Below are 14,332 nucleotides of genomic sequence, written 5' to 3' on the forward strand. Positions count from 1 at the left end.
ACTTACATTAAAACAATTTTAGTTACAACTATTCACTGTTAAATGATTTTACATCAAAATGTAGCAGATGCAATTCCTTACAAGTCTTACCGAAAAATACTGCTCAGCTTCAAGCTGATCCTGAAGTTCACGCATCTGACCTTCATTTCCCCTGTACTGTCTTTGAAGGAATAAAAAAGGGAAACATTTTAAAAGTCAGGTACTAACAAAAGACTAAGACAATTTCTACCCGGGACAGCATCCTACAATGATCTTCCATTTGCATAAATATTATTTCACAAAGAGCAACAGTTTGCTGCATCCTAAAATTCTCATTTAATACAGTTCTTATTCTAAAATGATGATTGTTTCAGTATGTAATTTAGAAGCCAAGAAGTACTCTAGATGGAGAAACATCAAGTCAGCTGAAGGAATATATGATAGAAGTCTAATTAATGAAAAATGTCAGTTCAAGAAACCTTAAGAAAATTAATTAGGCACTTAAAGGGAACTACTGACTCTCATGTACTAAAAGTCCCATATGATTTAGTAAGTAGCACTGGAGTCAATCCATAAAGAAGTCACTCAAATAAAAGAGGCATATATATATGTATACACACACATACACATATATACACACAGATATATATGTGTGTGCCTTAACATAGAATGGTGAGCCAAGAACTGTTCTGACTCATAGCTCATAACAAAAATATTCCAACACTGAAGGCTACATAGAAATCATAACATGCAGCTACATAGGAATCATAACATGAAGCTAAAAATACTCTTTTAGTTTAGGAAAAAATGCCTATGCACCAGAGAACTTTATTCACTAGCAGAAACAGGCAAAATAGTACATGTAAAATTAAGCAATTTTTTCCATTTTACTTCAGGTTTTTACTTACTTTGCAAGTTGAGCCAACTCAAATTCCAGTAATCTCTTTGCTTCCAACAATGTATTGATTTCCTGTTTCAGCTGCTTCTCAGAACCCTTCAAGTTATCAGCTTCAAAAGCTTGCGCCTTTAATTCATTCTGTGCCATTATTCGCTTATTTGTCTCTTGTTCTAGCTTAAGTGTCAGATTCTTTACCTAAATGAGAAACATTTCAGTTTAGGAGCCTTTGCTAAATAAGCAATTGCATGTGGCTGAAGAGGTTTCATATATGGATTATTTTATATTAAACACCACTAACTAGATGCTACACCACGTACCATATGTCAAAACATTCCTGAATCTCCCAATATTTCAGAGCAACAATCTCACACAGAGATGCTGCCCTTACAGAACCTATGGCTATGACGCTGCAGGATGCTAAAGCTTTCCCATTTTTAGTTTATTTCAAAATTCCCAATTTGTTTTCTGAAGGACAACAACTGAAGAAGCCCAAATTGTCTGGAAACCTCTCCATGGATTTCAGATTTTAAAAACCTCTCACCCTAGAAAAAAAATGCAGCTTACCAACTACCTAAAAGCTAATTTACATGAGTCATGACCCCTAAGAGAGGTGTTAGAAACTTCATTCCCACTGTCCTGTAAAGAAAATGTAAGGATGAAGCTATCATTCTTAAGACCTAGTTTTCACACTCAGTGTTCTAACTGCATTTCCTTGAACAAATTTTGGAAAGAATGCAAACTAGACAACACAAACTCAGATCTGTAAATCAGGCTGCACAGTCAAATTCACAAGTAAATTTTTTCTTTAGAAAAAGAGAAAACACAAAAAAATGTGTTATATTGAATTGAGGTTCAAATATGTAAGGAAAGTAAGAGCTAAGAAACAAGAAGAAATTACCTAAACCTACTTAGGCGAACAACTATCCTCAATTCTATTGAGAGCTGTAGTATTATAAGGAGATCAGTGTAAGTTAATTTTCTATTTCTCAGTGCAACTCTAGTTTCTTATTTATATAGAAAATTATTAGTGATGAACATTTTGCTTACTTCATCTTCCAGTCTCTCCTTTTGCTGAAGAAGATGTTCCAGTTTCTGCTGAGATTGCTTCAGGTCAAAGTCCAACATGGAACACTGTTTTTCAGCTTGAACTATTCGATTTTCTGCCTTTTCTCTTGCTGCCCGTTCTTCCCTTATCTTTTTTTCCATTTCTAAAAAAGATTAGGGAAAGAAAAACAACAAATATGAATACGTAGCATCTGCAAGCATGCTTTTGTGCAAACAGTCTTAAATATCCTAATATTTTTCAGACCCCTTTCTTCAGCTATCTAAGCTCTTTTGCTGTTTGATCAACTGATTACTAAGTAAAAAGATCCTGGCATTATTACAAGGAACACTAAAAAAGAAATACAATTCCAATCTGCATTCAAAGAAAGCACTGGAACATTATCATGACAACTGAAAGATAAACAGTGAAAGAAATAAAAAACACAGATTCCTGAAGTAATCATTATGAAGTAAGGCAAAGTTTCATTTCCATGAATGGATAGTAGCAAAAGAAAAAAACACTGCCATTTATTTAACTCTAAAAACTGCATTTAGGTACTGATGACCTTCACAGAGAAAACCTGACATACTCAATTATGAGATCAAGACACACCTTTGATTCACGTACATACGTCTATAAAAGAAACTTCTCCCTTCACTTCAGACAAGCCTAATACAACTCTGGTATTTTTTATGCAGTTACACAGGAATGAACACTCAGACATCTCTCTTGATAATGCATTCCTTCAATCTCGTTTAGCATTAGCCAGCATTTCAAGATTCAATAGCATTTTAGAAGCCAAGGAAGGCTTTGAAGTAAGGTATGCAAAACATTAAGAAACAATACAACTTTTATGAAATAGCATGTTCGGGAAAATAATTTATAATGTGTAGTTTTCATATTTTAAGATTTCAGTACGCATTTTCTTTACACAAGGGATCAAACACTAGTGCAAGAGTACTATGTAGTAAGACAATGTGCATTAAAACACCGCGATCAAAACACGTTTTATTACGTATTTACCTGAAACTTGCAGGAAACACTTACCACACATCGCAACTGATCTTGCCTCCTCTATTGACTGGTGTTTGTCAGTTAACCGCGCTTTAGTCACTTTGTGCTCATTGACTTCCTGTTCTAACCGGTCTTGTAAGGATTTCAGCTTGTAGTTCAAATCTATCTCTAAATTATTCTTTTCCTAAAGATAAGGGAAAAGTTACCAGATTTCTGCAATACGTGAGGGAATCACCCTTTTATTCTGTTTTTTAGTATTAACTTTTCGTTATCAAGAGATTATCAATGTTATTTTCCATGCTTAATAAAGAACAGTAACAGATCAAAACTGTACTCAGTGCTCTGGAAAAAATTTAATTAACTTTTTTTCAGTAGTCAATAAATTTCTAAGATAATGAAAACAACCCAGTTTGAATAATCAGTAGTCACCTAAATTGGAAACATACAACTAATGAACTGACATCCTAGAACACAGAGGAATCTGAATTATTGTTACCTGGATGCAATCATGTTATTTCATTGCTAGGATTGCCAGGCATTAACAGTAATTCATCAAACAAGCACTGGAGATGTGCTTTGAGAGATGAGGACTTGCCTTTGAAAGGCTCCTTCACATAGCAACAACTTAGAATTGCTCACCTCTTCCCTCACTGGCAGTTCAATCTCTGGTTTATTTGCACAGACCACACAGCACAGCAAGTCTTAACCTGACCTCACTACAGAGAGTTAACTCTGCAGTTGTCTGGAGAAGGGATGCAATATTCCCTTTTACTCTTCTTGTTTCTCCATCACATGGAGGAGATCAGAGATGTTAGGTGGACATTCTCAGAAGGAAGGACAGAAGGACAGAAAAAAATGCCGCACCAAAGTTGAGCAAAAGGCTCAACTAGCACTGATCCAGTCAAGTTAAAATCCAGTAAAGGCAGAAAAAAAAATCTGATTTTCAAAAAGTTCATAGATTTTCAGAGGCAAGTCTTTGCAGTCATAGTTAGGCAGCAGAAAAAAAATTCCTTGCTACTGGCAGTAGGACTGGATCCTTGAACCAGTGATAGTGAATGACAAACACAATTTTTACGCCTGGTGCTACAAGTAAGAACTACCTGAGGACTTGTGAGACCACCCTGATGAGACTGTAAACTAGCAGTACTCAGTTAATCTAAACATAAGACTAATTTAGAACAATAAATAATATTTGAAAATATAGTCAAAAGCTGACAAAGAGCATCAGCCTCAAAAGAATTTCACCATACCTTTTCTGAATGATTAAGCATATCCTGTGCTTGTTTTCTTTCCACTTCCACTCTTTCAAGATTGTTTTTAATGTTTTTAACTTCTTCTTGTAAAGTTGTAATCCGAACTGCCACAAAAAATTAAATACCACTCAATATTAGTTACTTTACTTAGATCAATTGGCTTTGGAACTTTTAGTGATTTCTGGGCCCATAAAATATTTCAAATACTTCAAATTTTTCAGCCATGCAAAGGCCATACATTGCAGGGGAAACTGACCTTTTTAGACACTCTTTATGCACGCCATCAGTAACAATTCACAAAAACCAATCATGCAGAAATGGTTACTGCCTTCCATCACTTCCAGTATCTAATATTCAAAATTTCTTTCATTAACCCAAGCTCTGCTATGCTATGGAACAAGCACCTTTCCTGATGCTAACTTCACTAACATGTAGATAAGGCACATTACGTAGAATGTCAGTCTCAGATCTGTGGGTACTAACACAACATGTATTCACCTGTGACTCAAACCATAGGGAAGTCAGGCACTGGCAGTTCTGGGTTAACAGCTGGACTCAATGATCTTAGAGGTCTTTTCCAACCAAAAACATCCTATATGATTTTAAATGCTATGACATGGAAAAAGGAACTATTCCTCAAACCCCACAGCATCTACCCTTGTGTGGCATAAGAGTTTATATGAAATACTAAGTAGGATCACTTGGTTTGGAAACCACCTAGGTCCAACCTCCCTGCCACATGCAGGGACACCTCTCACTAGACCATGCTGCTCAAAGCCCCATCCAACCTAGCCTGAAACACTTGCAGGGACAAGGTAACAACAGTTTCTCTAGGCAACCTGTCCCAGGGTCTCACTATCCTTATTGTTAAAAATTTCTTCCTGTATCTAAATCTACTCTCTTTCAATTCAAAACCATTGCCCCTTGTCACTACAGGCCCTGGTAAAAAGTCTCTGTCTTATAGGCTCCCTTTTAGAAGGGAAAGGAGAGTCCTCATCAAAAGCCTGCACCTCATGGAAACTCAATACTGCACACAGATGGTTCAAAATGGCAAGTTAAGAGTCAGGGTCCACTAGCACAGGCACAATCGTGAACTAATGCATCTGAATAGCTCCTAGTATGAAGAATCAGTACAAATAGCAAAAAGTTTCAAGCATCCTGAAAAAAGGGATTCCACATCTGCATCCCTTATTGGTGCTCTTAACCTTGCTTATAAAGTAATGTCGAATCATCATAAAAGAAAAATGCAATTTAATAAAAAAATAGCTTTCTCCACAAATGAAAGAAGAGAAAATGCAGGATATATCAACTTGGCTACTGCACAAGGCAGTAAGACAGGCTGCATCCTCTCTAGCACTGTATCAGCTCTTCATACTTTTGCACCACTGGACTCAAGACTTTTAGTCAGGGCAGCCCCAGACTCACAGTGTTTGACACTCCTTGATTTTGATATTCTCTTTCCCTCCCAAGAGCTGCTCAACATGATCAGGAAGCCAGATCCAATCTTCAGAAATTGTTCAGTCACGCATTGTTTGCAGGTTGGCTTTCCTCCCATTATCAAACTGTACTCCACTTAAGTAGGGTTATCACAACTTTTTTTGGTAAAGTATAAATTCAGAATAATTACCCTGTAGTTCTCCAATCATTTCAGATCCATGACTTCTGTCCCTTCGTTCTGACTCCAAAGCTGCTTGTAGTTGGTAATAATCTTTCTCCACCTGCAGTTTTGTGCTTTCCAGAACTCTGCACCTTTCCTGCAGTTCTCTATTCAGTGATTCAACCTGACTTAATGACTTGCTCATTTCTGTGTTACCCTTTCTCAGTCTTGCAGCTGTGTCCGATTCTGTCCTCAGCAAATCATTTGCTTCTTCTAGCTGTTAAAACAAACCAGACAAGATTCTCAAATATAAAGATCATGGAACCACTTTTGCTACATTTGAATGCTCAAATCTAAGAAATAATGAAGACAAAGAACACAAAAAACATACTTGTTTTTGTAGCTGTGTTATCTTCTCATTTGAAATTTGTGAATGCTGGCTGATTTTTTTCAAGTCTTCCATCTGATCTTTTAGTGTGGACACTAAAGAGAAATTGCACTATTAATACAGCGTATTAAAAAACTCTTAGGGTTTTGTTCTTGTTTTTTTACACAAACATGCTCAAAAATATTTTTTGCATTAATAGATCTTCTGTTGACTTTTTTGCTTCTTATATATTTTTTTGTGTGCTTGCAGACCAACAATGCACAGTGCAGAGAACAGAAGTTAAAAATAAGAACAAAAAAATTGGGTTCAAATAAAAAAACCCTCAAAATCTGTGTTCATTATTTGAAAAGATCCCTTTTCTTTGAAGTTGCATAGCACTTAAGATACTATGATACTAAATTATTCTCCAAAACACATCATATACCTAATCAGTACCAATGTTTGGACAATATTGCATACCTTCATTTTCCACATTACGTCTTTTTTCATTCTCTTGTTCAAACTTTCTTTGGTACTCATTTATCTTGTGTTGTAATACCACCTTTTCCTTCTCAATCTGAGACACTGTTGTTTCCAAGTTCTTTCTTTGATTTCCCTAAAATTCAAAGAATTGGTGTTTTATAGTTACATTTGAAGGAGTGATCCCTAAATCAGTATCTCTGCAACTAACTAAACAAGGAAACTGATACATTGTTTCAATGAATGAATTTCTGGCTTTCTTGGAAAGGTTTTCAGAAAAGATGGCTTTTTTAACTTCTACATGACAAATTTATACAATTACTAGAAAAATTGTTGTTAGTATGATTACATCTAAAGTAGCTACAAAATTATTATCAAGAGACAAGAGAAGGACTCAATAGAAAATAAGCTGTATTTTTGTAGTAATTGATTTTGATAAACTCCAGAAAAATTGCAGTGATCAAGACTAAGCAAAATAAGTACCAGAGTAAACAGAAATCAGTATGACTTACAGGAAGAAAAGTTTTTGAAAACGTGTACAAATAAAAATATTATCTCCCAATGCTATGTCTTGAAACATGATAGTTAGGTCTCAAACTTGAACACAGAACAATTGTTTTAGTCACATAAAAAATCTTATAATCATAGAAGTACTATTCCTAACTCCACTCTTTAGCCAATTAAGGCAACTTCAGTGAGGAAAAAACATTACCTCTTCATCCAGTTCTTTCATTATCTTGTCTAGCTTTATGTTTGAAGATCTAAAAATAACACAAGATCATTTAATAGATACATTATACATTATACATACTGTTTTTCTAGTGAAATGATTTGTGACTATTACTAAAGTGAACATTTATAATTTGACTAATGTTATTTTGTAATGAACATTTAAAACTGAAGACAATCAATCACTGCAAATAATTTGTAAAATGCATCACTAAGTATTTATCAGTTTTGCAGTGATTAAATATGCAAAACTTTAGATGCCACATGTTATCCCTTAATCTGCAAAAAATAGTGTATGTACACAACAGGTTATCCTTAAGATTAGAACACCCTGGTAAGCTGCAAAAACTTCCTCTAGTTGTGACTTCCAAGTATCTACCATAGTTCATTAATTCCACAGTAGACAGCTCCCTACTACAGATAAAGGTATATGAATAATATTATTTGGAAGTCTCTCTGTTGAAGCAATGTATTAGAACGCTGGACTACAGAGAGAGTGAGGCAAAATGCACAGTAAAACCTCATTTAACTGGCCATAACACTGACACATCCACTGCATTTTTGGAGGCAGCTATCCCTCTTCAAAGAGGCAACAAAAAGGACCCAGACAAGGCTACCTGGCAGGTACAAAAAATGCTAACTGTTGTAACTGCCTCTGTCTCCTGTCTACTAACTGCACAGTGAATGGTATGACATACCAGAAGACACAGTTGTGCTCTGACAACTCCAGCAGCACTGCAGAAGACAGCTACTGAGTATCCCTCAAGAATGTATGCCCTGCTTGTGGAGAGCAATCAGAACTTCCCAACAGTGCAACAGTGGCACACAGCATAAATTCCCACCAGACCACTTCGGTTACCAGTTTACACCTAAAGAGCTTGTGTAGCTACACACTATGGCTCTAATTCACAAGTCTAAATTCTTCCTGTATCCTATACCTAGTGTTGCCTCCTAGTATTATTTAATCCTTCAGGAAAAGACTTCAAAAGGAGAAGCTAACTGAAGGGGAATTTAGTTTGCATGACTCTGAATAAAAATGCCTGATTATCAGAAAAGAATAATCTCAACCATTTGTTCATAAGTGTAGCTGCAAGAAAAATGCTTCTTCAACATGGTAGAAACAGGATTTTAGAAAGCAAATAGTTGTTCTTACATGTCAGTCATAGAAAAAAAAAAGTGGTTTTCCAACAAGTACCCTGTATTTGGAAAACAGCTAATTAATTTTAATAACCCAATACAAGCCATATATACAGAATCTCACATTTTCAAAGAAATCAGCATGATGAGTGTGTACCTCAGTCCAATAAAACATCTGAATACAGAGATATCAGGTAAACTCAAACACTTAAGTGTTCAGAAAGAACATGTGTTACATGGATGTCAATGAAAAAAAAAAAACCCAAACATTTTCTTTATACTATACTCAAGAAAATTGTAGAATTACTTAAAGCTGTGCCTGGAACTCCCCTGGGGAACTACCATACTATTCTTAGTGTTATCCTGGTAATCCCTAAAGCAGTAACACAAAACTGAAGTGTTAGATACATTTAAATTATGTAAACAATTAAAGTTCAAAGTCTCACCTGCACTTTTGCTCCATTTCATCTTTCAACTGCATTTCATTATGTAGCTGTTCTTCTAAGTCATAGATCATCTTCTGCATATTTTCCAGCTTTAAGTATATATTTGTACATGAAAGAACATGCATTAAATTTAGAAACTTTAAAGAAGTACTTAATAATATTCAGTTCTGCTTACATCATATCACAGCTTACCTTCTTCTACCAAAAAGACATTTTACCTTATTGAAATGTGATGCATGTCCCTCCCTCCCTGCCCCAAAATTTAGTTACAAGAAATAACACAGTTTTTTCATTTGCATGCGCATGAAATTTTAGGATATCTTCAAAATTTACAGGGCTAAGCTAAATCATTAATCCTCCTTGGTTTTACATTTCTTTGGAATCTTACTAAAGACGTTACTACATAGATGTAAGAAAGCACTTTTGTTAGTCTCAAAGTTTCTTCTAGCATGAATCACCACATGTATTTTGCAATGCATCTTCAAGCTCCCAACAAGCTCAAGAAGCAGAACCAGGCCTGTCAGTTACTGGCAATGGGGAGAAAGTGCTCTTACCATCTCTTTAGCCAGAGATCATTTTTACAGCTAGAACTGTACTAAGGTTTGAAAAATAGTAACAAACTTCAGATGTTAATACAGCACATTACTGCATAGCACGTACTGTTTGCCAGCAGGATAAACTCAGAAATTCATTCTTTTCATGTAGCCTCAAAATATCTACTTTCCACCGAATATCTAGGCACAATAATCCCATTCCAACATTAAAATCCTCAGTTAACATGATGGTGTCAGCTTTGAGGCAGCTCATTAAGTCAACCTTGTGTTGATTCATTCACCTTTCTACTGATATTGTCAGGATTTTGGCCTATTTAGTTTTTCCACATTTCCCTCAATGCTCTGGAACTCCATAGAGAAGCACTACATTCCTAATCTAGACTCTCTTCACAGCAACATATTCAAGTGGTTCTGATCCTTTCCTTTCTTGTTTCCCGTTTCAACTCCAAAATCTCAAAAAAAATCCAAAAATTACACATTTCGGCACTTAACAGAGCAGCTCTGGAAAACAAATAACTGGTGTGACATAGAACACAATACTATGTGGATCAAACAATAGTTGTAGTTAAAAACAAGAGATGGCCTCTAAATCCAAACTTTAAGGAAAAAGGAAGGACCAGTACACAAAGGATTTATCTCTGGTATGAACCACTGAGAAATAAAGCAAGAAGCAAGACTATTTACAGGCTCTCACTTTATAAGAAAGGACTGCAGCAAACACCCCAAAACAGGATAACGAAGTTTCAATGTAATTGCTCTTCCATTTCTTTTAATTCATGTTACAGCCCTTCCAGACAGGGTGCACAGAGGAACTAAATGGGATAGATGAGAAACAAGTCTAAAAAGACATCTGGCAACTGAGGCATTTCTGTACTGACTCCTACTAGCTTGGACTGCTATCGCATCCTCTTGCGTTTCTCCGTCTCTGCATGTTCTCACATCAGGCTGGACCCCAGGGGACCCATCTGAGCTTGCTGAGCAGTCTAATTATATCAGTAGAGACAACAGGCTTCCGGACAAAGTTCTGCACAATCTGCTATCAATAGACTAAAGAATACCTCAAGAAAATCCTGAGTTACAATTAACTCAGTATAAAAGCACTCCTTTAAGTTTTAGTTTGTTCTCAGTTTCCATTTTGAGTAGGAAGCAGGGGAGGAAAGGACTATAGGAAAGTCTGTCTGCAGCAGAGAAGTCAAGAAAAATCCCTCTGGAACTGTCATAGTGTTTCATTTTTCTTAATCACTACAGCATAGTGAGTCTGATTCTGTACCCTGAGCAATGAAGAAAACTTAAGATCCAGTGCAAAAGCATCTGTTAATCATCTTTTTCCAAAAATCTAACTGTTTACAGGTGGTTATGGCAGCACTAAACCAAAGTAAGCAATCAGACATTGAATTCCATTTTTGCACAACATCATGGCCTAATTCTGTGAAGTTTTACACACTTGCAAAACAATCGATTTCTTGGAAATTTGTGGCACTCGTATCTCTCCCAGACGACATTCAGTACGTCAAAATGCAGAGAGACCAGGTAACACCTTGTGTTATATTTCCAGAACTAATTAATTTGCTAACAGTGTGTCAACATTACCGTTTTCATTACAGCATGTAATGAAAGAAAAACAGCTGAGAAAGAACTGTGGGGTAAAAATACCTTGTAGTAAAGACTCAACATTTATTTAAACCTTCCTACACTTAAATTCTTCCAGACCTTCACCTCCCAAAACTGCTAAAATCACAAGACATTCAAATATGTCTGACAATATGGACAGGACTATTGAGGGCTCTTTAACTACAGACTGAGTAGTATTCCACTGAGTACGCCAAGTCCATTCAGTACCTCTCTTCAAAGTCAACCAAAAGCCAGCACACAGTTTTTAGTATTTTCAAATATTTGAAAGTCTGGCTCTGGTTTTAAATTTTACTGTATCAACAGTCAAATGCTCATTAGGAAAAGAAAATATATCAAACACATCAATATACAAAAAGAATCAAGCCATTTCAACGAATAAATTCAGTTGCCCAATAAAGGACATAATCAGTTCCCCTGCCCTGTGCAAATTTTCTCTGGGTAGTGCCATGTGTCCTTAAACCTTTTTATTGACAGTTTAAGAGAAAAGGGAACACAAATCAGCATCTCTTCTACTCTCAACAGAAAACAGAAAAATATACTAACAAAGTAGATCATAGTCAAAGCCAAGATTTCTTTTAATTATTAATTTTTTGACCATGCTTTCTTCTGGAAAGAATGTAATTTGTAAAATATCAAACCAGTCTCAGGGAATAGCTTGATTTATATCAGAACTTACATGGTTGAATGCTTGGATTCTAAGTCTCAAACACCTTAGCATATCTTGCCAGAAACCTGACTGTCAAGATGCTTGGGAACGAGTATTCCCAAGAAAGAATTCCTGACCATTTCTTGCTAGGTGAACTGCTCTAGAAATGCAGATCCTCAATGCCCCAACTCCCAATAGCTTGTGGGGAAGGCTTGTGAAGGAGCAGAATGCCCAAGTTTGGTACCTTATCTTCCACCTCCCACTTAATTCACTGGAAGTCCAGACTCCCCATGGTTGCCACAAAGATACCCAGGATTGATAAGGTACTCTAAAAACCACTGCACAAGCACTTTGATATTTCTAAAGATAAAAACTGTGAATCCTTTTCCACAAAACATTTTGGCTATTTTACTCAATTCAGGAAAATCAATGTTACATTAAGAAGTGAAATTCTGCTTTTCCAATAGCTTTATTAGGGAGGCCATACTAAAGAGCTAAAAATTATGCATTGATTTCTCATATCCCAAACACTGAGACAACTTAAAACATTTCTAACTCAAAACAGTTTATGCCTATATGTGCAGTAGACTCTTTATTAGGATACAGTAAATATGAAGACATACCACACTTTTGTCCACACTGGAGCCTGTTCTGTTATCATTGGAATTTTCTGCAGGGACACCTAAATACCTGCAAAAACATTTTTTAAAGTTTTATTTGAAGAGCTGTTTAAAGGCAAGATTATGAAAAAAATATTAAGATAATACAGACATCCTAAAATATAACTCCCAGATTTACTGCTCCAAAATATGGATAATCAAATAGTAACATAATCAGATTTAAGCACATATAATTGAAAAATTCAATTTATTATAAAGGTTAAAGTAGAAAGCTGCAATAGAAGGCCTCCAGAAAAAAAGGATTTATGCCAAATACTAATACAACCACTTTTCTTTTTTTAAATAATAATTAAAAAAAACTTTGCTTTCCGTGGTTACAACACTCTCATTGGCTTCCATCCCATAAATATTTACTCAGGCACTTAGGCAGCAAGTAGCAGTAATGAAGCAAAGTCTGCAGAGATTGTGTGACTTTCAACAAAGTTACTAAGAGTTCCACACACAAAAAGTTTTCCCTGAAGCCAGTGTTCTCATTTTACATAAATGTTTTCTAAAAATACCATAAATTTCTAGTTGTGATGATTCTAAAGAGTCAGGTAAACAAATACAAATTACTATTTTTAAATTCCTTTGGTATTTGATGTGACATTCTTGGCCTGGTAACTGCTCTAAAGAGACATAAAGTATCTATTAAGGGCATCAGATTATGTGAGGAGTAACTCTCCAACACACGAGCTGAGAAAGATGGACACATCCTCTTTTTGTTTCACGTGGATCTTTTCAGATGCAAAAAAACCTCTCCAAAAGATCAAGGAGGGTAAAATCAAAGGCATCTCCAAACCACGGTCAAATTAAACATCAGGCCAGCTTTCAGACAATCAAATGACAAAGTGGAAATGAAGCTGTTTCCTTATAGAATCAGGCTTGCTGTTTGGAGCACAAGAAGCCACCATATTTTACACACCAGGGTTGTTGAGCAGTGAGAATGTGATACTTAGGCACAGCACCAGCTCCATCAAATCTAGAAGAGAACTCACAAGCCAGATAGGGCTACAAAGCGTTCTCAGCTGGTATTCCAAAACCTGTGTTAAAATGGCCAAATACAGATTTATTTTTCTTTTAATACTTGAACTGTTTTCAGTACAAAAAGAAAACAAAAGTTATGATTACAGGTTTAGCAAGCATGACTAGTCATTTCAGAGTTTTCAAGACCATCACACCACAGCAGAATATCACAGGACAAAATTCAATTCTAGGCCAGCATTATAGTTCTAGTAAGCCTACAAAGTTATGATAGTAGCAGGGAGGAGCAGAGCTGTTCAGTGACAGCAAGAACACAGCCACTTAGCTCTCTAAATTCCTGGTACTGTCACCCAAATAGGAAAACGGGGAAGCAAGAAATTCTGTTACTAACAAGGTCGTAAAATGCTACTTCTTGACAATATATTCCAAAATATTCCTGCAAGGCAAAAATTAAAACTTTTCAAAGTTACAGACTAAAGTGAGAACAGTAGGTGAAACTCTTGAACTGCTGAACTCACCCAAAGTGTATGGAAAGCCTGCAAGTCCTTCTACACCTTACCATGGCAAAAAGTAACAACAAATCCAACTCTTTGCAGAGATGGAAAGAATTTCACCACAAGCTTGGAGAATTGTTTCCTGTTCTATGCAAGGACGAAAACCAGATTTATTTCCTTTAAGATTTTCCTATCCAGAAATGCTACTAAAACTAACAGTCTCTATCTGACAGTTCTAGTAGAAGTTTTAGCCCATTTTAAGCCTGACACCACAATTAAAACAGCTTTCCAAGTAATAAAGAGTTATTGAGATTTTTGAATGTAGATATAGCTAACCATAGGGCCTACAATAATAATGACTATTGAAAGCACGAACTAATACATTTTAACTGATGTAGTTTAGAAGTCTTTCAAGCAA

The 14,332-nt window shown here is 35.9% G+C and overlaps 1 protein-coding gene across 8 annotated transcripts in view; it reads right to left on the minus strand.

The window, feature by feature from the left end:
• Positions 1-14,332, minus strand: part of ROCK1 (Rho associated coiled-coil containing protein kinase 1) — an 85,847-nt gene that overhangs the window by 26,098 nt on the left and 45,417 nt on the right. For all 8 annotated transcript variants that reach the window (XR_002044803.3, XR_002044804.3, XM_010396366.4 and 5 more), the window contains exons 11-21: positions 12,401-12,467; positions 8,946-9,034; positions 7,346-7,394; positions 6,634-6,769; positions 6,178-6,269; positions 5,817-6,063; positions 4,187-4,293; positions 2,970-3,120; positions 1,925-2,085; positions 888-1,072; positions 91-160 (exon numbers count right to left, since the gene is read on the minus strand). Coding sequence is in view for 6 of the 8 variants with exons in the window: in XM_010396366.4 (XP_010394668.1) it covers positions 91-160; positions 888-1,072; positions 1,925-2,085; positions 2,970-3,120; positions 4,187-4,293; positions 5,817-6,063; positions 6,178-6,269; positions 6,634-6,769; positions 7,346-7,394; positions 8,946-9,034; positions 12,401-12,467 (1,354 nt within the window). In the remaining 2 variants the exon portion in view is untranslated. The remainder of the gene's footprint in view (positions 1-90; positions 161-887; positions 1,073-1,924; positions 2,086-2,969; positions 3,121-4,186; positions 4,294-5,816; positions 6,064-6,177; positions 6,270-6,633; positions 6,770-7,345; positions 7,395-8,945; positions 9,035-12,400; positions 12,468-14,332) is intronic.

This window comes from Corvus cornix, chromosome 2 (genome assembly GCF_000738735.6).
Source record: "Corvus cornix cornix isolate S_Up_H32 chromosome 2, ASM73873v5, whole genome shotgun sequence".
NCBI lineage: Eukaryota > Metazoa > Chordata > Aves > Passeriformes > Corvidae > Corvus > Corvus cornix.